Source organism: Daucus carota, chromosome 2 (assembly GCF_001625215.2).
Source record: "Daucus carota subsp. sativus chromosome 2, DH1 v3.0, whole genome shotgun sequence".
In the NCBI taxonomy this organism is placed as follows: domain Eukaryota; kingdom Viridiplantae; phylum Streptophyta; class Magnoliopsida; order Apiales; family Apiaceae; genus Daucus; species Daucus carota.
In genome coordinates, this window is record NC_030382.2 from 53,708,444 (window position 1) to 53,733,630 (window position 25,187).

The window sequence follows — 25,187 nt, forward strand, 5'->3', positions numbered from 1 at the left end:
CTGTGTAATCATTTAATAACCTATACCAGCTCACCCAATCGTTGTATACTGGTATCCTCCATGGATTAACTTCTTTTTATAACTTATTCTAATTTCATGTGAGAAGTACTCCCTCCGTCCCTTTTTATCTGTCCATTTTGGAAAAAAAAACACATACCAAGGGATAATTGATTGTATGAACTTTTTCATTAAATACCTCTAATTAATATCTTGAAAATGGTGGAATACCCCTACTTTATGTCTTGAAAACATGAATTCAACCAAATTTTAAATAAGTCAAGCCTTGAAAATTGAAATTATGGAGATATATTTGAAAAACTATCATTAAATTAGTTTTAAAAGTATAAATGGACAGATAAATAGGGACAAATTTTTACTTCCAAAGTGGACAGATAAATAGGGACGGAGGGAGTAAAATAAAATTATATTTTTTAAAATTAAATCGTCATACTTATTATAATTTTTTGTTGATCTAAAATAGCCTCATCAATTTGTTTGTGACCTGACTAGATGTACATATATAATTTATTATTTATATATTTTCTTATTTATATATTTTATCATCCTAAAAATATTATGTTGTTATATTATCTTTAAAAAAAATTATATTCATCCTATTGGAAATTGTAAATTCAATACCCGCAATATCTATCTACAAGGAATAACATGTTAAATAATAACATGTTTTATTTTTTTCTTTCTAGATTTTTATTTCAATTTTTATTTTATTTTATTTTTTTTGTCAGGAATTTTTATTTTATTTTAGTTTGATGTCAAAGATATTTTTTATTAATAACATATTAAATAAATATATATATAATTATGCAACTTTATATATATGTGAGCCTTTTAATACCTTTTTATGTATATAAATTTATATTTCATTGTAATGAAAATATTGAATTATCATATTATCTTAAAATATAATTTACTAATATATACGAATATAAGTGATTTAACGTTAATGCTGAATCAGGTATTACCTTGAACTGAGAAACGATGTATCTTGGACACAGAGTCAGCAGTGGGAAGCGTTTATTAGGATTTCATCATTTAATGTACAAAAAGATATAAATGTAATATACTAGTGTGCACAAAATAAATTTGATTTGCATTTAGCAACACCCTTTATAATTTATATTATTGAACCATAGACGTTGCCACACGGATGTAAGCCAAAGTCAAAGAGACGTAGACAATTTATGTTATGTTATTAAATTTAAAATATTTAAAGTTTTGACCGTTGAAGCTTGGTTAGTCAAACTTTTTGGGATTGACAGATCAATTTTGTTTTATCTATAATATTTTTAAATGTTACTTAAACACATTTTCTTACGTTTATTAACAATACATAAAAAATACATAGAAATGTATTTTATCGAGTTTAGTTACACAAAGTTATATTAACGAGTTTCATTAAAATACACTAAATTGAAGTATGATAAAAAAATTATTAATAAATTTGAAAACTTGAATTATAGCACATATACATTTTTATAATAAAATTAAGTATAAATAAAATATTTAATACTTAAAAATATTCAATGTTTGAGCCACTGAGCTACTATTATTAACAAAGGAAAGCAGATAAGATACACACCAGATAGAGCCTGTACTCATAAAAAACAAGAAACATATAGAGGACTTCCGAGACCTCAGCCGCTCATTGTGACTTGTTCAGTGGTCGTAGGAGTTGCTGTCTCGCTTGAGAATGGAATGGCGGTATGTACATAAAAAAAAAAAAAAAATTGTTTCCTGGAATTAAATTTAATAATGATGAAGATTTGAATGAATATATCGATAAAACAGCAGGACAAAAAATATGTATCAACTTATATGAAAAAAATTTGTAAAAACATTCTTTAAATTTATATTTAAAATATATATAAAATTGTGTGTGGGATTGCAAGAAAGCGGTTGCTTTTTTGTTGTTGGAACAATTGCAATTAAGTTTTTATGTTTAAAAGTTGATGTTGCACCGTATAAAAATAATTAATTTTTTTATTAGAAATTGTATTCTAAAATTTTATTCTCTAACAAATATTGTATTTTATTACTCCATCTCTTTTTTCTTCTATTTTTTCAACTTATTTTTCTTCTAATTTATATATGAAAACAATCTTGTAATTAATTAATTAATTATGAAAATAAATAAATAACAAATATTTAAAAATTGATGATGGTTTGATTATGTTTAATTTATGTTTCCAGGTTATAATAAGATTGTTGTAGTAATAATAACTACTTTCAAATGAAATATTTATCTATGCTATATTTGCTATGCAATTAATTTTTATTGACTTTTATCAATACTGTCACCACTTCCTTTCAGACATATATATTTGATTTTTTAAATATTATATTCATATATTATCTTTATTTATCAAATAGATAGAATTAAAAATCTGATGATATCATCTATAAAAATCAATTAAATAATAGTACAAGAATATTTTCGATTTTATTTTATATTATAAAATTCATAATATTTTGATCACATCTCCTTCATCTCTCAACTATTTTGAGTAATTCAACGTGTCTCAAGAACCTCTATGGACAAAGAACACACTCCAAACATCGCTGGTAAGTCGCACACAACTTCCTCAACTCAAATTGTCGGCTCAAAATGACTTGATAATGTGGAACTAAACCCACATTTTCCAACAATATTTTCTCCAGCCATATCTAGTTGTTCAATATTATCATACGTAGTAATTCATTTATGAATGCTCCCAATCAAAAATTACTTGCGTTATTTAACTAATCACATATTACATATCCGCAAACAAACGATAGTTGTTGGCATCGAGAATTATTTGTCTCACAGACGCTACAGCCCCTATGCCGGACAGAATTGTGGATACAACCGCTATTATCGAATTTACCCAAAAAATTAAGCTCCTCTTGGAAGGCTTGAATGTGACATTGTAGAAAAGCATTGGCAGAATGAAGTCCAGAGGAATGCAACCAAAGGCACCGAACAGAGCCATTATATCTCCAAAAAAAGGTAACATTGCTGCAATTGTTGTTGCTATAATAACAGCAATTGACCTGAATATCAGTCGTGGGACTATATTTCTTGCAGAGAATTCATCCTTCTTCGGATCAGCAAATCGACGATCTATAACAACATTTGTTGGTTGCATGTATGTCTGCATTATGCTCAATAGTTTAAGAACAAAAATTTCTGGAAAACATAGTACTACTTGTTATTGCTTTTAACATGCAAATCTTACCAAAGTGACAGCAGATACTTGGACAAGTGTGAAAATATTGGTGATCAAGAGGAACCACTTGGGGACCAAAGATTTTCTATCAACCAAAAAGTTTGAAAGAACTGAGGCCTCTGCTTGATTGCCAAAAGCCCAATACCCAGATATTCCAACACTGAAAAACGTCGTGATTACAACAAAATAACAGATCAGAAGCCCCTTGAACATTTTACCCTGAATAGGTGCAGCTATGGTTGCCTGAAAATAAATTTTATCATAGAAATTCATAAATTTTTGACAGAATCCTCAGTATTATAGCCAACTAAATATAAGGATTCTGAATTTCTGCAACTGTTACTTGCCAGGGGAATAATTGACAGAAGGAAATAATGAGTATTAATGTGATAATGTAACCTGAATCTCGGGGATAATTCCATTTCCATAGGTAGTAGCAATTATAGAAATAGCATTGAAGGTACCAAAAAGTCTGTTTACGCCTACTTCAGTAACATTATAATTCTTTGGAGGTGCATTGCTAGAATTCCCTGTAAAAATGTGTATATGACAACAAATGAATAATTATATATTTACTCAGCGATGCAATGTGCTAAAGCTAGAAATGGTCAGTACCGATGTATATGGATCCTGCAGTAGCACAAGCACAATAAGCAAGGCAGAGAAGTAAGGAAACAAGGTTGATGTGCCTTAAGGAATGGAAAGATGGCATCTGAGCCATGATCAATGTGACTCCTCCAAATATAAAAATGAAATGATAGAGCTGCAAGCTTCCATCTGGACTGGATACCACGTATATATACTGAAATGTATAGAACAGTGAGAAAAGCAATGATATTTATTCATATAAACCAAATTTAGTTTTTAAAGAAATTCGGAATGAGTGAATAACAATATATTGAAATGAGTCGAATGAGTGAGATAGAAGCGACCTTGAGGCTTTGGCCTCCGAGCAGTGTGCAGGCAATAACAGCTCCATAGCAAAATCCAAATTGAAGTGGTCCTACAAAGTACTTCCCCCATCCTGGTCCTGTTCAGGTTTGAACACAACTGTTCTCATAAGATACACTGATCACTTAATATGCTTTCATCATCTTCTAAATTTTTGAATCACTTGAAGTTTGGAACTTTATAGGCCACCAATTTTTTTTACAAGTTACACAGGTAGTGGCATTTAGTTTTAATTAGTCAAGTTCTGATTGATTTGATTGTGGTCTGTTGCACAGATTGAAGTATATATATAAATGAGGTAATTACGATACCCAGAATATCATGAGCCATGTCACGGAAATGAAGCTGCCGCATCCCACGACGAGCATGGTCCTCCAAAACTAATGACAAAAGGTTGTAGGAATAGAAAGTAACAAGTGCAGCCATGCTCAGGCACACTATCCCTCCCCAACCCAGCAATCCGATTGCAAACGGTATGCTCAGGAGCGCTGGAGCTACTATCGCTGTTGTCAGATGGTAGCCGCAGTGCAACCATGATCCTGCAAATAATACATAAGTGTGTCAAATTAAAATAGCTAAACTTTTTATTGCAGGACTTGACTTTTTGAATAAATTTTGTCAATAGTCATAGCCTCATAGGGATAATATCAGACAATTTTGCTACTTAATAGTTAATTAGCAAAGTGATAACTTCTGCACATCAGAAAATCCTCATATGCTACTTACGAGTGAGATAAATATGATTCGGTTGATGCATACTTAACATATGCAACACTATTTTGTGAGAAAAGAACATATGCGGCAGATGAATTATTTACATAATTACCTCGAGACTTAAGGACGAACAAAGATCCAGCGTCGAGCTTCTGTTCTCTGTTCTGTTTATCTGTCGCCGTGCTGCTGGAATTCGGAAGTTCTGTATCCATCTAGCTAGCTAGCTCTCACTCCACTTGATTTTTTGTGTATTATGATCACTAGAAACTAATAAACATGTGTGGATGACTTTTTGTCATCACTAGTAATGACTTGAATTTGATACCTAACCAATTAAAATTTCTAAAATGTTGACCATAGAAAAAAAAGGGCTATATCTCTGTGTTCAAATCTTACTTTGGCGTTTTGTAGAATCTAAGAAACAGAGTAATAAACTTGTACTCATACGTTTAAGTAGACAAGTGGTGATATAAGCTAGGAGAATTTGTTAGTCTTAAGGTATGTTTAGCTCAACTTCTTAATTCTTCCCACTGTTTATCAGCTCGTGGGATATCATATTAATCTCGGTTCTTAACCATTCAGCACTTTAAATTACTCCTAACACAGAACAAATAATAAAGACAAGTAAATTTTCAACAGATATTATATCAACTAGTATTTCTTATACGAACAACATTGCTCTTACTTACATATACGATTCCCTGTGAATGGACCAACAAATCGGGTGCTTCTGTCAACTAGCGGTAGAAAAGTTACTGGCTTCATATAATTAGTTATACATTGGCAAACAACCGATAGTTCTTGGCGTCTATAATTATTTGTCTCACAGACGCTACTGACCCTACGACGGCCAGAACTGTGGCTACAACCGCTATAATAGTGTTTCCCCAGAAAACTAAGCTTCTTTTAGAAGGCTTAAATGTGACATTGTAGAAAAGCATTGGCATAACCATGTCCAGAGGAATGAAACCCAAGGCCCCCAACAAAGCCATTATATCTCCGAAAAAAGGTAACATTGCAGCAACTGTGGTTGCTATAACGATGGACAGTGATCTGAAAATCAGTCGTGGGACTAAATTTCTTGTAGAGAATTCATCCTTCTTTGGATCAGCAAAACGGCGCTCTAAAACAACGTTTGTTGGTTGCAAGTATGTCTGCATTATGATAAATAGTCAGGAATAAAATTTTGGGATAACAGAGTACCATTCAATGCTTTAGAAAAAGTTATTTACCAGGCTGACAGCAGACACTTGGACAAGTACGAATATATTGGTGATCACTAAAAACCACTTCGGGAGCAAATATTTTCCATTGTCAGTAAAGTTTGAAAGAACTGTCGGCATTACTTGATTGCCAAAAGCCCAGTACCCGGATATCCCAACACTGAAATATGTTGTGATTACAACAGAATAACAAACCAGTAGCCCTTTGAACATCTTCCCCTGAATAGGTGGAGCCATAGTTGCCTGAAAATGAGTTTATTTACCTCAGTCAATAAATATTTGACAATCAATAAATAACGAAGAGTTGTCTGGGATTAAAACCTGTATTTCTGGGATGATTCCATTTCCGTATGTAGTAGCAATAATAGAAATAGCATTGAAGATGTTGAAGAGTCTGTTAATGCCAACTTCGCTAATATTATAATTTTTTGGTGGTGCATCGCTGGACTTTCCTGTATGAATATTAGGTCACAGCAAATGGAAAATTATATATCTTGTTAGCGACACATTTGGTAAAAAGCACAATGTGCTAAAGTTATAAGATTTTGGTACCAATGTATATGGATCCTGCAGTAGTGCAAGCGCAATAAGCAAGGCAGAGAAGCAAGGAAACAAGGTTAATGTGCCGCAAGGAATGGAAAGATGGCATTTGAGCCATGATTAATGATACTCCTCCAAATATAACAACAAAATGAGAGAGCTGCATACTTCCATTTGGGCGAGCCACCAAATATATATACTGAAATCAATATAAGACGAAGAACGATGATGCATGTATGTCAGTTAAGTGTCCAACAGAATCGAAAATAAGTTAAGAACGATGTAAATGAGTTAAAAAGAAATGACCTTAAGGCTCTGGCCTCCAATAAGTATGCAGGAAATAACACATCCATAGCAAATTCCTAACTGAAGTGGTCCTACAAAATACTTTCCCCATCCTGGTCCTGTTCAATTTCGTGCACAAATTCCTCTTCAGTATACATATTTTTTGAAATCACCCAATTAATTGAGTGCCACGGTATATAAAAAATTGGCATCACCAGATTCTGGATTGTTACTGCAATTTATGCTGAAGACCTGATACAGAGTAACTATCGAAGAAAATACCAGTCCGTCTTACTAAAATTTAGACGGGGATGAGCATTTAAATTTTGGGAGTAGTTTTTACAAACGCTGCACCATTGCTCATTACTATAAACTGAAATGAATGAAGTCTTTCAATGCAAAAAACTGAAACTATACTTTCTTTTTAATCTGAGACCTATCAATATACCAAGGTCCAGCCTAATAAGTCGGATGAATGTAATACACATAAACCGGGTTAACTCGGTAGAGTATTTATTGGAGTATCATATCTCCTTCGACATGTTCTGCTTGCTTACAGAATATTTTCGAAAGCAAAACATGAAGCATATAGTACCCCAGTTAGTACTCCTTATAATTCATTGAACTCTTGCCTATATAAAAACGTCAATATAACCGTTAAATCTGACTTGATTGGGTCGTCGCTTAGTATCTAGGAGGTAAGTGACTGTATAGAAAATGGCAATACTGAGCATGTGAGGAATCATTATTTTTAGTGGCCATCGCCATCGTTAGAATCAATAATAAGTGCAGAGCTATAATTATATTCACCCTCTGCCAAAACCACAAGATAATTTACGGCTTTGCCGGATCCAAGATATTTACAGCTAATACATTACAAGTTTACAACTTTAGTATACAGGCAGTTTTGAAAAGAGCTGTTCTAAGTGTTAGGAGAGGTCTCAAAATCCTAAAGTATAGTATTTACAAAATCGAATACATTGATAAATTACATGTCAAAGAATTTCAGGTTAAGATACAATTTACAAGAAACGATGAAACAAAAAAGGATGTGAGTGAAGGTAGAGTTGTACCTAAAATATCATTAGCCATGGCACGAAAATGAAGTTGTCTGGTTCCACGACGAGCATGGTCCTCCAGAACCAAAGACAAGAGGTTGTAAGAATAGAAAGTAACGAGAGCGGATAAGCTGAGGCACACCACCCCTCCTCCCCACCCCAACAAGCCTAATGCAAACGGTAGGCTAAGAAGCGCTGGTGCCACTATTGATGTGGTCAGATGGTAACCACAGTGCAACCATGATCCTGCAATCATACGCCACATAATAACGCGTTGTCATTTTAACTGATGTTTGACTTTTTGACACGTGAATTTGAACTGGATTACCTCGAGACTTGAGGACGAATAAATCTCCAGCATCGAGCTTGGCAGGCGGGGCAGTCTGGTTCGTGCTGTCCTTATTTACGACCACTGCACCGGAATTTGGAGCTTCGGTTCCCATGTTGCTAGCTCACGGTTGCATGTGTGTGTTATCTTCACTAGATTTTACGAACCAAAATAAGAGGGCGATGAGAACAAGTTAGCAAAAGTAGCAAGTCAAAACAATCGTCTTATACTAACACAGCAGTGACCAAAGTTTGATACGTCACCGCCCACTAAAATTTCTAACAACATGATAGAAAGAGTGGGACAAGGCCTCTGTTTTCAAATCTGGACTAGATTGTCTGGACAAAACGTGCTCAAGATTTTTTTTATAGATTTTTGACTGACCTTGTAACATTCAGCACGTCGACTTGTATTTTCAGTTCTAAATTTTTGGTGTTACCGTCTCATGGCCCTTCACTTTTTATTTTCTGTTAGATAAAAGTAACAAGTTTTAGTTCAAAAACAAAATAATTTGTGACAAATTACACATCTCTGTTTAAAAAATTAAGTTGTCGATTTTATATTTTTTAGGGGAGGGAGTAGTCTTCGAATTTAAAATATGATTTTAATAAATTATTTTTGTGATTTTGCCAAAACCCATCCATATTTTCATTTACTTGGCTTTTATTATATAACATTTTAATAACACGTAACTTTAAATACTATCAGTAAACAGCCTGACTTAAAAAAAAAAAAAGCATCCTACATCTGCCACATATAAATTGTTTCTTATTCATTATTTCTCAAGTGTATCAATCCTGTAGTTTGCCATGAATTTCACGGACCATTAACCTGGACTCGTCAATTAATCGTTTGCTTTCATAAACAATATTAACACTCAGCTTATGCCTAGTAGCAGGACGAAATGCTCTCAACTCATACAGTGGATCTTTAATCACTCTTTTAAGGCATTCTTCCCTAGCTGGATGGACATGATTCCACCAAAAGTCTGACAATGCTATCTTCATAAGGTTCCAATATTCTTCATCGCGATCTACTCTAAATAAACTGCTCCCATTAGGAGTCCAGACATAAAAATCCATCCAATCACGGTCCAATATCTCCAACAGGCCTTGAGCTTGAGGGATATAGTGAAGGGGAATTCTTGTCCATGGACGAGCCTTTATCATATCATGAAAAAACGGGCACTTAATTTCTAGCACTCCTCGAGAGGACAATTCATAAACAACCTGCTCAACTGTACCATCAGGGGAAGCTGCCAGCCAGTCATGTTCAGGATCCGTGTCTCTGTAAACCTGAAACTCTGGAAACCGTACATCGTTTCCGGTTATCAACTTGTATCTTTCAAGGGCTTCCTCTTCCTTAATATTATTCCAACATGTGGCCTCATTACCAGTAAATGGATCAATGTGCCCAATTTTCTCTAACCACAGTTGGACTCTTCGGCGAGGCCACAGACCTATAGCTCCAGCAAAAGTGCTGGCTGTTAGCTTATACTTTCGCTGCTGTTGCCAGTTTTTAAACCAATGCTGAAGACTACTTGATTGGTAGATGTAGTGAGTTTCACCAAATAAATTTTTAGGAACTGAATTGGTATGACGTTGGACCCGAGCATAGTCGATACGACTAACTATTGCATCAGATCTGTTCCCACTGCTGAACCTTCTTTCTTTGTTTAGTCTGAGAGAAGTTACATATTTATATGTATGTCTGTGCTTGACATATAATACTCTAGATGCGGAACCAAAGTCTTTCACTGCACAGGAGAAAAAGGTAATATGATGATATTAAATATATCGCTATACCTATCTAATATATAGAGAAGCTACAGATACTATAGGTAAAAAGGTTGCAAGATACTTTGAAATTGATACTGGTAGAAATAGAAAATTAATAAATATATAATAATCTACAACTACAAGCCTGAGAATATCTACATACGCAGTTGCATAATTCCCTAAAAGATTTTAATGCTAGTAATGTGTATAAAGAATTAAAGTTCTAGTGCAACGACATGGGTTCATATGCATCCATGTTTTTGGGTTTGTGCCTTTTGTTTATGCCCGGGTACTTGCAAGATGATATGGTGATGTGGAGAAGAAATTACAGTCACACAGAAAACTATATTGCAAACATGGGGAATGATAACTACTGCTATTTTCTGCAATAACTTACAAGTGTGCATTCATCAGTCCTGAGTATGTACATATATGATGAAGCAATATCAATTCTCAAATCAGGTTTAGGTATTATATTTAGAGAAAACATTTATAAAACTGAAATGCTTACTCAATCTGCCACAACATCACACCATAATTTGTGAACTAGGACCATCAAATTGCTAGTAATGAGAGATCTTGTGCTTGAGAATGAAGTTTCTGTAACTGTTACATGAAATGCCCATGGCTGAAAGCCTGACACAACAATGAAGTAGCCAAGCCTACAGATACAATGAATCAGAAAAAAAAATTATAACAAGAACAGATATCAATAGATATTCGACAATACAAGATATTAACAGATATTCAATGATACAAATATGTGCTTATACAGCCATATAAAAAACCATTCTTAATACACTGCCAAATAATACACAATGCCAAGACATACAAATGTATACAAGGGACATTAGGGATAATTTTATCACTTCATATTGCAATCATACTACGAACCGCACATATCAACTCACTGACTTTAAAGCAATAATATGATCGAATAGCAAGAACCTGTTTCCAAACCACAAATACAATAGGGGATTTCGAATGGAAAGCAAGTGAAATCATTCTCAACTAAAATAGGAAACGCCGAAACGTGGATACAAACTGTCAATACAATACACGTAAATAATATTTTTCAAGAGAAAGGGATGGCCCTCCGAAATTTTTCTGTTCAATTGATCAGGGAACTGCCTATCTATGTATATACTTACATTTTTTTCGATTTTTTACTATTAAGAAGAAAACGAATCCAGAGAATATAGGTAATGATTATTTAATGCCAGGTGCGTGAAACGTTCTAATAGAATAAACTCTCAGAGGCAATTTATCAAACAGTTGACAACATAAACTCAATTGCTGCATTAAACAGTGTTCAAGACCCAAAATCAAAATTTAGAAAGAGGCTAAGGAACAATATTTAAGCAATAAACATAATAAAATAATCAAAACTAACTAAACAAATCATCAAAACAACTTTAAGATACAGACACACAAATACAGGTAATATTAAAAAGAACAGAGAAAGTGAGGGAATTACCCGGACTCCTGTAAGAGTTGAGAGCTGGAGTACGATGTCGTTCGTTAAAAAGTCGGCGCCAACGAAGATAATCAAGACAGCGAAGACGATGATTATAATCACAAATGGGCCGCTGTTTGGGTTGCTGTTGATAAAAATATGTGTAATGTATTATTGGGCTTTGTGTCCCGGTCTCTGTAAAGAGAAATATGTGGTGGGTTCGACCGAGTTTGTAAAACCAGTAGTTTTAATAGGAAAAATAATTCATTATCCCTGGAATACTCTGAATTAAAAAAAATCTATTTCGATATTTAAAATTTTGAAAAATTCAATTCAAAGTTCTTCAATTAAAATTTGACTAGTAACTTCAATCAGTTTTTTCAAAATTTAGGTATCCGAAAGTCGAATTTTTTAGTTCAGGGTCAAAATCATAAAAAATCTATGGTTCGCATATATTTCAGGAACACATATAATTCGCATATATTTTTGGAACACGTCAAGAGAGAACCGATAGACGTTTTGAAAAAAATTACTGTCTATACTTTTCAGATCTGAATCCATATGGTCCATGTTGAAATAACTCGGATCAATATCTTAATTTTAATTCAAATATGAGTTTGATTCACATTTCATAATTTAAAAAAAAAATTACCATTTGAGAAGAGGAAAATTAGAATCTTTTATTAAAAAATATGTAAAAAATCTTTCAATGGGATAGTATTATATTTGATTAAAATAAGTTTTCTTCGATGTTGTGATTATATCTGACTGTGATGTTTAAAAAATTACAACTCAAAATATATAAATATGATGCTTGTTTTAAATGTTGTTGCATATATAAACTATATACAAATTTTAATCATGTATATATAAGAGGGTCATGTTCAAGAGAGACATTAGAGAGAACCCATAAAACTTTTGTCTTATTTTTGGTATTAGTCAGGATTCTACTGCAGATATTTACATGCAAAAAATATCAATATTTATGTATTATATTTTAAAATTATTTTTGAATACGTGAGGAAGAAACATATATTTAGATTTGGAATCTAAAAATCTATTTAAGATTTAGGCAACTGCAGTATAATTTTAATGTTTTATGGTTTTATTTTAAAGACCAGTTATCTCTTGAGCGCGACTCATTTGTAAGAATTTCTGTACAGAATGTAAAGAATATGAAAATGATGCATCAATATTCCGAAGAACAGTCCTGGGAGAAGAATCAAGAACTTGCAGTTACCGGTATAACAATATTTATGGAAATGGAAGATAATTTTTAAAATCTGGAAGATTAGATTTTACTGTAGTGATTTATATCCGGAAATACTACTAGAAGATGTCATAAACACAAACGTCAAATCATTCAACTCCTGATTACAGTAGTTCGCGTGTGACAGTAGTTTTCATCAATTTCAAAATTATACTAGTACTGAAGCTTAAAAACAACGAAAGCATGGGTATAGAAACTCTTAGCAATCTGTGACTACAAGGACAAAGCAGTGGCTGTTGATACTGTATTTTTACCTACTTGTAAAACTAAAAAATAAAACTGTGGCCGATTGGATTGTCTGGTGGGTTTATCGGCTGTTATTTCCGAAAATTTAGGTTCGACTTTGATTACTAGAACGTTTTTTGTGATTTTTTTTTGGTGAACTAGATAAACCGCTTAATAATTAAGCGACAAGCTCTAGTCTAGAAGGCATAATTACAAATTTTGTTTTCTTCGGGAGTTGAACATGTGACCAAGAGGATACAAGTCCTCTTTTAACCGGCTGAACTAATCCTTGCGTTTTCTGTGACTTTGCAGAGAGGCAGTGGAGGATATGGAATTGCTAATATGGATATTGTGTCGGATTAAGATCGATTTTAGATCACTCTTCGATTTGAGTTTTACCAACATTTTTAATTTTAAAATTTTTGCGACAATAGAAGTGAGGAAGGAAAAAGACGAACTTAACTTCAAAAATAAAACAAAATTTGAAAATGAAAAGCTGAAAAATTCAAATATTGACTGAATCGGCTTGATTTGGACAACCATTACTTAACAAGTTTTACCTTTTGCTAAGCACATGTTAACAAAATTAAACAAACTATTTCTAATTTTGATCAGAAACCAGGAAGTGTAAATAAAGGAACAGTTAAACGTTTTTTCCCCAAAGAGATTAAAATTATGGGGAGAAACAATAGTGAAGCAAATCTAGAGTATATACGGGTGTCCTAAAATTAGCATGTAAAGTTGGACTTGGCAGCCTAATTATCTGGTATCTAATGATAAACAGCTGTCATGTTACCCAAGTCTAGCCTAAATACTGCACTCTTTCGTTTTAAGTTACTTTCCCTTTCTCCGTTTATCTTGCCGAGTACCGCCAATAAGCAAAAGAAGAACCGCCTTCCTTATTTTTGTTCTATGATTATCAATAAATTTTTTTGCATAGACTAGAGTAGCTCGTAGCTGTATGCTGTGTTTCTGCATGTTCGTTGTGATGAGCGACTCGGTACTAAAGTAGAATATATAGTACAGTATTTTTGTACGAATAAATAGATAATATAACCTTTGAAGTTAGAGGTTTGGAATAAAATTAGAAGTTTGAGATGATTTAGAAGTTTGACCATTTCAATCCACTAATGCTAGTGTTTGGTAGTTAGCGTATTAAAATAAAAATTTTGGCTCAAAAAGCTATTTTGAGGAGTTTTTTAGGTTAGAAGTTCTGATATGTGTCACAAAAAACTAATCAAACAGCTATTTTCCAAACAAATTTATAATAAATCCGCTAATCAAAACATCTATTTCAATCATTTAGTCAAAACATCTAATTTAATTCGCTAACAGCTAATTCCCAAACAGGACCTATATGTATAAGGACCTATATGTATAAGAAGATCTCATTATTATTATTAGCAAAACTATTATACATCATCAATTTTTTTTTTGAAAACAAATCATCAATTAAGATCCATTAACAAATTGAAAATAATTTTTAAAATATCTTACATTTTTCACGTTAAAAATATAAATATAAATGTAGATATGTGAGATCGAAGGACTTTTAATAATTTGTCATTTACAGTACTTTCTCGAAATAGCTACTCCAAATTTAATGATTCTTTACCCTACACGTCTGGTTTTTTTTTTTCCTTTTAATGTGCATATTAAATTACGTTGTGTCTAATCAATTCGACTATTTTTTTGAAGTTAAAATTTTAGACCATCCTGGCTCAACTTAATTTCCGTCCTGCCTATCGTACACGCTCAAAGATATTTAGAAAACTAAGACCTTTTTGTTGTGGAGTGAAATCACTGCGACTCGCCCTCGAATAATTATAGGCGGGCGCAAATATTTTGAGTTTTTTAATATAATTTAAAATAAGTGACTAATTGTTTAAAATAAAAAAATGAATTATAAGTGATAAGTGAACTTGATTTACAAGTTATTAAAAGTGTTTGGATATTTTTTTACTTACAAATCACTTGGGTAGTTTGTATTTTAAATTTCTAAATTAAATAAATTCAAATTATTAAAACAAAAGAGACTTTATCAAAAAATAAAGTTTATTGCATATTAAAATTTGAAACTTCATAATAAAATGTGCCTTACTAAAAATCTCAAAAAAAATTGGCATTTCTAGCCTCCAACTTCTGACTTGCAAAATTTAAAATAAGCAAATACATAAATTATATATAATACATTAAAATCGCAGTTTAATACACCCTTCTACTAGGGATGGCAAAATAATCCGATCCGACGGATACCCGATCCGAAACCCGAATTTTTGGATATACCGAACCCGAATTTTTGGATTTGGATTTGGATATGGATTTGATTTTTGTACCCGAAATTTTTTGGATTTGGATATGGATATGACCTCTACCGATCCGAAACCCGATCCGAAACCCGAAATCCTATCCGAACCCGATCCGAACCCGAAACACGAAAAAAACCCGAATATTATATATATATTATAAATAATTTAATATGAATGTGTGTGTGTGTCTATATATATAACATATTTATATTTAATTATTTGGATGAATGTAATATAATACTCTCAATATCAATAGACTAGGTTAAAGGAATAAGGATTTCTATTTAAGACAAATACTTCATTAATAATATATTGTATAAAATATATTGTATATTGGTAATAATGAAAATTAATATGGTTTAAGTTTATATTATTCTAATTTAAACCAATAAAATCCAATCCAATAATCTTAATTTTGAAAAAAAAATACTTAATTATCATAGTTCAGACAGGTTTATAATTTTTAATTTTTTTTTTAAGATATCCGGTTGAAACCTGAATCCGATCCGAAACCCGAAAAAACCCGACGGATTGGATTTGGATTTTACATTTTAATATCCAAACCCGAACCCGATCCGATCCGAAATATAATGGATTGGATATGGATTTCATGAAACCCGACCCGATCCGACCCGATTGCCATCCCTACCTTCTACAATTAAGAACACAGATGCATTTTAAATCATAATACATTTTTAAATGTATTTATAAATTAAAAAATGTCGTATTTACAACTTTACATTAGCTAGAACTTAAATATATTTTTACGAATGTATGGTGATCGTCTTATCCTAAAACCGTTCCCGTAAGCTTCAGATGATCTTAAACTACAAATACACCAGTTCACATACAATATAAATTTTATTTTAAGCTCCTCCGAGTGCCGGTGAATTGAGGACTAACATTATCCACTTGACTGCCATCAGCAATCACACTTGTTGGCCCGGACCACACTTGATGAGCTTCTCTTTGGCGAACACCAAAACGCCTGAAAATTTATAATAATACAAAAATGATCGTTAGTAACGCATCTTATTTTTCGTGTAAGAAAATTTTTTAAAAGACAGACTCCCCCCATACATTGAACCAAACAATATATCTTCTTCTCCTTCGCGCTTCCATAATATCATGCAACTTGTCCAGCATTTCATGTTCCGACATTATGATTCCAGGCGAATTGAGGAACACATTGCGCTGCACAGGAGGCGACCATAACCCGCTTTGCGAATAATCGAAACCGCAATCGGATAAATCAGAAAATTTAATCAACAGCCTGGTTGACACGGATTTAGACACCCTCTGGACTCTCAGGGAAGATGCATTCGAAATGGACATTTGAAAATATTCAAAAATAAATTTAAAAGAGAATGTGAGTTTTGAGAGTGGGCGAGGAGACAAGAAGATAGAATGGGAATTATATATAGGGGTGATGTGAAGCAGGAGATTGGGAATAAGGACGTGTATGGCTGTATCATGTATGTGTGCAATTATGAGACTTGGGACGTGGGTGACATGATTAGAGTCCTATATATACTTATAATTTACTCCCTCCGTCCCTTTTTATCTGTCCATTTTGGAAAAAAAAACACATACCAAGGAATACTTGATTGTGTAAACTTTTCCATTAAATAACTCTAATTAATATCTTGAAAATGGTGGAATACCCCTACTTTATGTCTTGAAAACATGAATTCAACCAAGTTTTAAATAAGTCAAGCCTTGAAAATTGAAATTATGGAGATATATTTGAAAAACTATCATTAAATTAGTTTTGAAAGTATAAATGGACAGATATATAGGGACAAATTTTTACTTCCAAAGTGGACAGATAAATAGGGACGGAGGGAGTACAACATAATGTTGTTGTTTTAGTTCAAGTTGTTTATGTTATTTCCAGCTCAGGCCTTTATTTTTTTGTCACAATTTTCATTTGAAAATTTTAAGGGGGATGCAGGACTGATCATTTATAACCCAAGTTTTGGGTGCGTGCTGGTCCATTTGTATCTTTATACTACTAGTTTTGGTTTTGTAAGTTGAGAAACCGCGCGTTTGCGGCGGCTTATAAAATTTATATTAAAGATTCAATATTAATATTTGTAAAATGCAATAATTTTGTAGACGTCTATAAAAAATATATTAATGATTAAAAATTAATATTTGTAGGATAAAACAAATTTTATATTATTAAATCTTTATGTAATACCAATATTATTATATAAAATTGCAAAATTGGACTATAATTCATGATGAAAAAATGAAAATAAATTTCTACACGTAATTAACAATTTAAAGCACGACGAATCTTAATTTTACTTTAAATTTTTTTCATAGTAATCATGTTCTTACATTGTAACTTTCCTTCAATTTTTTTGGATTGATTGTGCACAAAAACATCTAACTTGAATCCGTGAGCTACCATTACTTGTAACAACTTTTATTTTTTAATACTGTATAAACAGTCTTCACTTAAAAGTTGCTTGAACGGAACAAACAGATAATGCATGAATAATATTTTCTTCTATACAAAGTAAATCATATAAAAATTAACAACAAACATTCCCGATGAACAAAACAAATATTATAAAAGAATAACCAACAAACATACATAACTAATAGTTAATTTATTGATATCATCCATCAAAATCATGTCAAGACTATATTTTTCTCCCGTGTTTGGATTTGTCGACTCCCACATAGCGGTCTATAACTACCTTTGCTTGCAACAACTTTTATTTTTTTTAATACCGTATAAATAGCCTTCATTTATCGTTGCAGCAGAAGATTGACACCACCGAGTTAGAAATCGAGCAAGAGAACTATCACCGATAAGAGGTAGGGTTGTGGTATTGAGAGAGTAGGTTGTGTTTAAATGATACAAAATCCTACCACCTACAGGGGTATTTATAGGTGCAGATAGACTTGTGTGCTACTCTTTCCCATAATTAAATAACCTAAAACAAAATCAAATTAAAACTTTCAAGCTGCTATATTCCATAAATAATAAAAAACAAAATTAGATTCTGAAACTTGCTTCTAATATATCCGAAACCAAAAACGGTAGTTCTAATTTTTGATATTTTTCATTCGAAAATTCCAGAAAATTAGAAAAATAGAACGGAGCGATGTGAGAGGCGCCACCTACACGCCCCTCGCTTCTCCTTTATATAGAAACAAAATTAGATTAAAACTTTCAAGTTATTATATTTCATAAATAATTTGAAAACAAAATCAGAAATTTGTTTCTAATATATCCGAAACTGAAAAAGTAGTTCTAATTTTTGATATTTTTCATCCGAAAATTCCAGAAAATTAGAAAAATAAAACGGAGCGATGTGAAAGGCGCCACCTACACGCCCCTCGCTTCTCCTTTGTATAAGTATATTGATTTGTTTCTTTAGTCACCCTTTGATACATGTTTTATCAATTAATTAATCCGTCTCGGAGAGATCCGCGAGAATCAAAAGCATGACCTTCGATAACACAGATGATAAGTTACCAAGTTATCTCATCATTCTTGCTCTTTCTTGACAGTCTGAATGTCCCCAACAATTTTGGACACTTAAATTTCATTCATTTAGAAGAAATGGAATGAGGGGATGTTGATACGCAAGATCATTTAGATTTCATGGATTTATAGTGGCTCTGTGCATAATATGTACCAAACGAACTACATAATTAGTTTTATTCTGGCAGAATGATATTGAAGCAAATCCTGAGAAAAAAAAAATATGGCTCTTTCAAAATTCCTCTGGTGAAGTGGCGACAGGCTGGGGATTATATTTTTCGCAAACAGATATTTAGCATCTTTTCTAAAGGCATTTGCATAATCATAACGAATCCTGGACAACACACAGCATTATAGTAGCACATAATATATATATGAGTTCTAAGTTTCTGAATGTAAGTGTAAACCACATTTCACAAATAGCAGAAAAGTTATATATACATAATATAACAGAAACCCAAAACTGGTATGATACAAGCAACTTCGAGCACAACAAACAGGATTCTTTTGCATTGATGAACATAAGTCGACAAAACAGACGTGGAATAGAACCGTAGCCAGGACTCACATTTTTGCCCACCTTCTCTTTAGGAGGGCAATTCTGGCCTTCTTAACTTCCTACACTTTTACTTTGCACAAGGAGCTTTCTGATTAGTACAAGCAAAATATACAAAAAGAACTCATTTTCTGTTCTTTCTTCATGGCAACTACGGTTGTTTGATGGAGATAAACGTTCAGTGGAAGAAATAGCAACTAAAAAGCATCACGTAACAGGCAGGGGAGCCATCCAGCCACAGTATCTGTACTAGTCCAGGTAAACCAAAATATGATGCTCCTCCAGTATCCTTTTAAAGGGAGATTATAAGAAAGAGTCCATCCCATTATACTTAAGAATCTGAGCCCAGATTGTCTGCCCTCCTAAGCACTTTATGTTCCGGTTGGATGCAGAAACTGGAGACCCATTTGGCGTTTTACGTGATCAGGTATCAGTCTGTTGACAAGTTCAGGGGATGCTCCCGATAGCTGCAACCACAAATATTTCAGCATATCAGACAAACACTTACTGGAGAATATAGATCATATGAAGCCAAATAAATCACAAAGTAAGCTGTAAGAAAAAGCACTACCCTCATCTGTCAAGCGCACCATTAACCCCAACATGACTGGGATCACAGACTCATTATAAATTCTCTACTGCAATACCATGGACCACAGAGGGACATGGATCACTATGTATCGAATTCTCTTGAATAAATCAGATTGAACAATGTGTAAAGTGCCAAATTTGTGTCCCTCACACATCTAACTGGTGGTCAAAGAGATTGGAACTAAGGTTACATCTGACATTATAATTTGCAAGCGCTATTTATCCATTTTAAAAATCTTTGCAAGGCTTAGCTGCTAATGACATAAAATGGGGCGACCAATTTTTTAGTACCATTGCTTGCTAAAAATAGTTTATATGAATTTTATTAGCTATATTTTGTTCAAAGCAACTCGTATCAAATATTTGAGAATATGAGTAGTAAAAAGAAGAAACAGTTGAAGTAGAGCATTTTTCATCCTATCATCAAGCCACATGTATGAATAAATAGGGGGCACACCTCTTGCTTGAAGTCAAAAAGTGGAGGTAATGGACGACCATTTGGTAAACGAGCATTGGGTTCACGGAGCTCATCAAAGAAAGGATGTGAACATGCTTCCAGCTGCAAAATGAACAGCCATAGTAAGAAAAGGGGACTGTTACATACAATAGGCATCACATAATTTCACTGAATGAACATCCAAGACTTGCATTTCAGGACAAACTAAATCCAATTATTTAATATACAGAGTGAAAGTTCTTTTTAACTTGACTTGCATTTCAGGACAAACCAAAATCCAACTACTTCTGAAATTCTGCATTAATTTCATTGAAAGAACATCTAAGAGACTAAGACTGAATATTAGAAACAGATTTATTCTTACAGATGGTAACTATCATATATACATAACAAACAGAAAGCATAATGAAACTCACAGGACTGCAACGAAGACTGGGTGAATATTGCAGAAGTCGGGAAGCAAGATCAATTGCTTCCGGAGGCATTCTCTTGTGGAAAACCTAAGATCAAGATGAAACAATTAACTAAGATGAGCAAGTTAAAATGAATTAATTACAGCAGACAAAATGAAGTACAAGATTTTGTTTATTTTTTGAAACAAAGCCTTCAGAATTTAATTGGCAAGAAGGCTGACCTACTTATTACTTTGAATAAAAGATTTTCTCTTCAACTTCAGATTATAAATTGAGGTTACACAAACAAAACCAGAGTACTAGAGAATATGTATTTTGTAATAATGGCTGCTTTATATCTACTATATTAGTGACCAGCTGTGAGATTGAAACGAGGAAAGAACAAAATCTCAAATATTTGAGTCAAATCAGCAAAAGTTGTGTACTCAAAATTTTGAATGTTGCAAAATGGGAGAACTTCTGAGACGCGTCTTCAGATATTAGGAGCATACCTTGTGCCATGGGTGTGCTTTGATCTGGGGAAATCTAAAATCTGTATAATTTGGATTCATACATCGAATTTCTTCCCGAGTTGGTGTCCCAAGAACCTGTAAGATGACGCATTAGAATTACAACTAGAGATGACAAAACACCGTATTCAATTTCTAGTTCTTATACCTTGATGATCTCCACAAGCTGCCCAACAGCATTTTCTCCGGGAAACAATGGCTGAAATAGTTTAAAAATTATAAGAATTAGATGCCAAGCATTAAAATGGAAAGTGTCAAAATTTGGGTCAGCGAAGTGGAGACACTGTAAAAGAAGGGCCAACCTGGCCTAATAGCAGTTCAGCCAAAACACAACCAGCGGACCATATGTCAATTGAAGTAGTATACTCTGTTGCACCAAAAATAAGTTCTGGGGCACGATAGAACCTTGAACATATGTATGAAATATTTGCTTCACCCTTCACCTGAAAGGTAAACAATGGTTAAATTAATAAAAAAATGATAGCAATATTCTCACTTTGTGTATATATAGCCAGAGTATATTGTGAGCAAACAAATGATGCAAAAAATACAAAAGCAAGTTACATAAATAATTAAATATATGCAACTCAACATATCATGGATACTGGATACACTAACATGCAACATGATTGCTTTAAACAACGAATTAATATGGTATCACTAGTCATCCACAGAAAGCAATCGAAATAATACCAGCATTTTTGCACTTCCAAAATCACAGATTTTAACCTGGTGAGTGAGAGGATCAACCTGTAGAAAAGCCAAATATCAAGAGAAGAGTCGCAGGTCTTAAATAACTTTATAAATAAGAGAGATACATACAAGAACATTCTGTGGCTTCAAGTCCCTATGGCATACTCCAGGAACAGCATGCATATATGCCAACCCCCTAAAAATCTGGAAGAGTATTATTCAGTCAAGGTGAGTAAATAGAGTGGAGACAATTGAATACATTAAGAAAGCAAAATGCACACCTGGTATGTGTAAAGTTTCACATATATCAGTGGCATTTGCTGGTTTGCATTGCTATAGTGCTTCAACACTCTATACATGGTCTCAGGCACATACTCCATAACTAGGTTTAGAAATAGCTCATCATTGCTGGTAGTTGAAAAGAAACAGTGTTTAAGACCAACTACATTCGGATGATTCATTGAGCGCATCAACTGCAATTCACGATTCTTGTATCTCCTGTCCTGCAGGACCTTCTTTATAGCCACTGTTTCTCCAGTTTCTATGCATTTTGCCTAAACAGAAGACCAGCATCAGCAAATATTGCAAACATTCTTACTATCAGAATAGAATTATGTTCAGTACAACTAACATACCTGAAATACAACTCCAAAGGATCCAGTTCCCACTACACGCTCTGCCATGTAACTAACAGTCTACACAAAGCATCAAAACAATGTGAAATATAATAATATTAAAATTTCTACTGCCCAAAAACTCAGCTAATCAAAAATTAAAAGCTTCTACATATTATAATTAAGTAGTTATTCTTGTAGTTAATATGATGCTTTCAAGATATAATGTGAAGTGAACAGGCAGGATAGGATTGATGTAAAAGTTATTGCCTTGATTGGGCCAACTTAGAAAGCAAGCTAATCATGAAAGATAAACTAACTACAAATTATACTTCTTTGCCTAAGAACTTCAAAACAGTCATTTTGATATGTTTAAAACAGTAAAATATACCTGTTTTGGTTCACCATTTTTGCCTCCAATGGTTGTGGAAATAATATGACCTGTAACTTCATTACTTCCATCAACTACAGGAGCAGTCATCTCCTGCAAAGTCAGCACAATTTTATTAAGATTATTCATATATAATTTACAAACTCAAAATAATCTGCAAGCAGAAGCAACCACCTGTGTGAAGATGTCAAATTCAACTATAAAACTCAAGCATAAACATAACAAACTACTATACCACAAAAAGGCAATTAAAAGAAAGGGTTGCCCAAGAAGACAAAGATCATTCATATATAATTACAAACTCAAAATAATTGGCAACCAGAAACAACCACCTGTGTAAAGATTATTTTCAACTATAAACTCAAGAGTAAAAATAACCATAACAAATTAACCGAATTGCCTGAGTTTATCCCAATTGGAAGTATGGTATGAGGGTAAAAAGCAAACCAACCTTAACCATACTCTTAAGATGCAGTATTGCGATAGGTTTTTCCATAAAGATAGTAGTAATAGATGTGTTAAATTGTTAAAATACACCAAGTTTCAGCAAAAAATGTTAAACATGGTTGGTGGGGGAGGGAGAGGGAGAGAGGGAGGAAGAGAGAGAGAGAGAGAGGGAGGGAGAGAGAGAGAGGGAGGGAGAGGGAGAGCGAGAGAGAGGGGAGGGGGAGAGAGATATTTCGAACCGCAACTGCACAAATCTACAAGATTCATATGACTCAAACCCAGCATATTTCATAGATCTGCTAGTATCACCCTGTATGTAGAGTGTATATATATTGATAAAGACTATATTACTTCTATAGAGACTCCAATAAGCTCAAAGTCACATAGTTTCAGTTGACACAAACCTCATAGAAACCTGATCCAAACAATAAGGTTTTCATATGTTCAACTAACAAAAACATAAAAACCAAAACATTGAGATTTATATGATGGGTTATGCTTACAAGATCTAAAATTTAACATCTTTTTAACAAAAGCCCAAATCTTTACATATCAAGATTACATACAAGAAGGTACCAAACCAAAAGCAAACAAAAACACAAGATCAAGAAGTACATGAAATTTCTTGGGAAATGTGAAAAAGATGGTACCTTATCGTCGGCCATGAAGCCTTTCTCCGGGAGAGCTAGAAAAATTGAATCTTTTGGCCAAAAATCTTGTCTTTTTTCAATTTTTCTGATTTCTATGAAATGGGGTTAGAGAGAGAAAATAAAAGACTTTTCCTGTTTAGCTCATTATTGTTGAGAGGGGGAGAGAGAAACAAAAGGCCCCGTTAGCCAAACAACTCCCATGTGATTCCAGCTCTCTCTATCTTTTGGTCATTCTCTCTCTACCCTTTTCTTGTCTTTGTCTCCATAACATTAAATGACCGTTACACCCTTGCTGATGTATTGTTTTACAAGAAAGAATGATTGACTGGTTGACTTTTTGTGCTCAACTCTGAATATGATACGGCCACCTATCACCCATCTTGTTGTATCTTTGTTTGTCTTGGTTTGGTTTGGCAAGTAGGGGTAAAATGGGGAATTCACAATTGGGAGGTTTTGGTTTTTTCATAAAAGTATACGAAGACGGAATAAAATAAGGAAAAGTTTTCTGAATTAGATAAAGTTAGTTTTAAAGGTAACAATAATATTGCAAGAGAAATGGCATGTATTTTGCTGGTCAATTTATCTTTTGCAACTCTTTTTCTATTCTTTCTTTTGCAATGTCATAATGCATTGTGAACATGGAAAAATACAGGAATGGATATAGCAAAGTTTCCGCTTCTTCCTCCTCCTTATCCTCCTGAAAGTAAAGAAAAGGAGGAAAATTGTGAATAAAGGTTATCTCATAAAGAAAAAGCTCTTGCAAATTATTTGGGATATGCTTAATTTTAGTAAACATTTGAATATAATTTTTTGACATGTTGAAAAGGTAAATACTTTTTTACTGGGTTAATAAGGAAAATTTATAAAATTATACACTCAGTCAATGGAATGTATTTCCAATTTCATGGACATAAATTTAACCCAAAATATAGATTATTTTCAACATGTTAGAAAGATAAAATTTTAAGTAAAATTTACAAAATTATTACATATGTTA

General features: G+C 33.1%; 4 protein-coding genes and 1 long non-coding RNA gene across 5 annotated transcripts; all 5 read right to left on the reverse strand.

The window, feature by feature from the left end:
• Window positions 1-2,727: 2,727 nt before the first annotated feature.
• Window positions 2,728-5,207, reverse strand: LOC108205854 (GABA transporter 1). The gene is made up of 7 exons (XM_017375948.2): window positions 5,005-5,207; window positions 4,490-4,717; window positions 4,160-4,257; window positions 3,843-4,029; window positions 3,627-3,757; window positions 3,237-3,470; window positions 2,728-3,152 (listed from the first exon to the last, which is right to left on the reverse strand). The coding sequence occupies exons 1-7, from the start codon at window positions 5,102-5,104 to the stop codon at window positions 2,772-2,774; spliced, it is 1,359 nt and encodes a 452-aa protein (XP_017231437.1). The 5' UTR covers window positions 5,105-5,207; the 3' UTR covers window positions 2,728-2,771.
• Window positions 5,208-5,507: 300 nt separating this feature from the next.
• On the reverse strand, window positions 5,508-8,557 carry LOC108205853 (GABA transporter 1). The gene is made up of 7 exons (XM_017375947.2): window positions 8,327-8,557; window positions 8,014-8,244; window positions 6,962-7,059; window positions 6,668-6,854; window positions 6,437-6,567; window positions 6,125-6,358; window positions 5,508-6,046 (listed from the first exon to the last, which is right to left on the reverse strand). Exons 1-7 carry the CDS (start codon window positions 8,439-8,441, stop codon window positions 5,666-5,668), a joined length of 1,377 nt encoding a protein of 458 aa, XP_017231436.1. The 5' UTR covers window positions 8,442-8,557; the 3' UTR covers window positions 5,508-5,665.
• A 517-nt stretch (window positions 8,558-9,074) lies between these two features.
• On the reverse strand, window positions 9,075-11,720 carry LOC108206595 (uncharacterized). The gene is made up of 3 exons (XM_017376948.2): window positions 11,582-11,720; window positions 10,616-10,766; window positions 9,075-10,082 (listed from the first exon to the last, which is right to left on the reverse strand). Coding segments are annotated over exons 2-3 (966 nt in total). The 5' UTR covers window positions 10,617-10,766; window positions 11,582-11,720; the 3' UTR covers window positions 9,075-9,117.
• A 4,315-nt stretch (window positions 11,721-16,035) lies between these two features.
• On the reverse strand, window positions 16,036-16,767 carry LOC135150214 (uncharacterized). Its single transcript, XR_010288496.1, has 2 exons — window positions 16,445-16,767; window positions 16,036-16,352 (listed from the first exon to the last, which is right to left on the reverse strand). It is a non-coding gene; the product is annotated as an uncharacterized LOC135150214 (long non-coding RNA).
• Window positions 16,768-19,280: 2,513 nt separating this feature from the next.
• Window positions 19,281-24,456, reverse strand: LOC108209461 (shaggy-related protein kinase eta). The gene is made up of 12 exons (XM_017380379.2): window positions 24,191-24,456; window positions 23,094-23,186; window positions 22,724-22,783; window positions 22,370-22,642; window positions 22,218-22,292; window positions 22,089-22,145; window positions 21,698-21,838; window positions 21,544-21,594; window positions 21,378-21,473; window positions 20,890-20,973; window positions 20,474-20,575; window positions 19,281-19,892 (listed from the first exon to the last, which is right to left on the reverse strand). The coding sequence occupies exons 1-12, from the start codon at window positions 24,203-24,205 to the stop codon at window positions 19,797-19,799; spliced, it is 1,143 nt and encodes a 380-aa protein (XP_017235868.1). The 5' UTR covers window positions 24,206-24,456; the 3' UTR covers window positions 19,281-19,796.
• Between the last annotated feature and the right edge of the window lie 731 nt (window positions 24,457-25,187).

Bases quoted from the DNA above. Each gene is read 5' to 3' on its own strand.
- LOC108209461 (XM_017380379.2), bottom strand. The intron at 22,643-22,723 runs GTATGTTAGTTG...TCTTCTGTTTAG, and splicing joins CCTTTGGAGTTGTATTTCAG to GCAAAATGCATAGAAACTGG. The intron at 20,974-21,377 runs GTATGCTCCTAA...TCTTGATCTTAG, and splicing joins AAGCACACCCATGGCACAAG to GTTTTCCACAAGAGAATGCC.
- LOC108205854 (XM_017375948.2), bottom strand. From the start codon at position 5,104: ATGGATACAGAACTTCCGAATTCCAGCAGCACGGCGACAGATAAACAG. The intron at 4,258-4,489 runs GTATCGTAATTA...AAACCTGAACAG, and splicing joins CATGGCTCATGATATTCTGG to GACCAGGATGGGGGAAGTAC. The intron at 3,471-3,626 runs GTTACATTATCA...ATTTATTTTCAG, and splicing joins GAATTATCCCCGAGATTCAG to GCAACCATAGCTGCACCTAT.
- LOC108205853 (XM_017375947.2), bottom strand. From the start codon at position 8,441: ATGGGAACCGAAGCTCCAAATTCCGGTGCAGTGGTCGTAAATAAGGAC. The intron at 6,568-6,667 runs GTACCAAAATCT...ATATTCATACAG, and splicing joins TGCAGGATCCATATACATTG to GAAAGTCCAGCGATGCACCA. The intron at 6,047-6,124 runs GTAAATAACTTT...ATCATAATGCAG, and splicing joins AAGTGTCTGCTGTCAGCCTG to ACATACTTGCAACCAACAAA.